Consider the following 1,183-nt stretch of genomic DNA (forward strand, 5'->3'; position numbering starts at 1 on the left):
GTTTTGAAGGAAGTGGACAGAAAGTGTAGAGACTACTTATGGGGAAGTAATGATGAAAAAAGGAAAGTAGCACTGGTATCTTGGGATGCATTGTGTGTACCTAAGAAATATGGTGGATTGAATATCAAAAGTTGTAGTAAATGGAGCATGGCTTCAGTGGGCAAGTTGTTATGGCAAATAGCAACTAAAAAGATGTGTTATGGGTGAAATAGGTTAACACAGTATATATGAAAGGCACAGGTGATGTATGGAACCATGTGGTTCCACGGGATTGTAGTTGGTACTGGAAGAAGTTGAACTCTCTAAAAACAATGATGATTAATTGGTACTCTAGAGGACAGTATAAACTGGCACCTAAAGGTGAGTATTCAGTAAGCTGTAGCTATGCAACTATGCTGGGTACTATGACTAAGTTGAAGGAAGCTGATCTAATATGGAGTTCTGTGTTACTACCAAGACAAAGGGTGGTAGTGTGGCTTGTCTACAAAGACAGGCTATTAACAAAGGAGAGGATGACTAGATTACACATGCAAGTTGATGATAGCTGTTGTTGTTTGTGTGATGCCCAGGTCGATGAGACACACAACCATCTGTTTGCTAATTGTAGATGGATTACTGAGGTAAGAGATGCTCTCTCCAGCTGGTGTGGAGTACAGATCAGGAAGGCAAAGGCAATGCAAGTGGTGCAGTGGCTGAAGAGTAGGAAGTGGAAGCAATTTAAAAAGGAATTGATAGCAAGTGTATGGGGTGCAATGATATACTACAGATGGCAGGCTAGAAACTGGAAGGTTTTCAGGAGCATAAATGTCAATACTGGTTTTGTAGTTACTCAGATACAAATAGAAATTAGAGGAAGAACAGAATGGCTTAGGAATTCAAGGAAGGCTAGAAGATGACAATACTTAGTAGGAAAACTATGTAACTAGTCGAGTGGTAGGTCTTTTTTTTTTTTTTTTTTTTTTTTTTTTTTTTTTTGGTTGTTGTTGTTGTTGTTCTGTTGAGATTTAGCAACTAAGGCACTCTTCCTAGAAGATGGCTAAGGTTCTGGATGCTCCTTGTTCTGTATTACTTTTGATGGTTAACGGTAATAATTCACAGTTTATTGCTAAAAAAAAATATTAAAATTTTGTTATTGAATGAAATGCTTAAATGGCTAAATAAGATAAATAAATTCAGACCTAAA

The 1,183-nt window shown here is 37.3% G+C and overlaps 1 protein-coding gene across 1 annotated transcript; it reads left to right on the top strand.

Annotated features, from left to right (window-relative positions):
• The first annotated feature begins 227 nt into the window (after nucleotides 1–227).
• LOC132630355 (uncharacterized) lies at nucleotides 228–896 on the top strand. The gene has a single exon (XM_060345935.1). It carries the CDS (start codon nucleotides 228–230, stop codon nucleotides 894–896), a length of 669 nt encoding a protein of 222 aa, XP_060201918.1.
• Nucleotides 897–1,183: the final 287 nt, after the last annotated feature.

The sequence above is a fragment of the Lycium barbarum genome, chromosome 3 (assembly GCF_019175385.1).
Source record: "Lycium barbarum isolate Lr01 chromosome 3, ASM1917538v2, whole genome shotgun sequence".
NCBI classification, from domain to species: Eukaryota; Viridiplantae; Streptophyta; class Magnoliopsida; order Solanales; family Solanaceae; genus Lycium; species Lycium barbarum.

What these genes read in the sequence shown, in the direction of transcription:
- LOC132630355 (XM_060345935.1), top strand. Translation starts at nt 228, where the DNA reads ATGAAAGGCACAGGTGATGTATGGAACCATGTGGTTCCACGGGATTGT.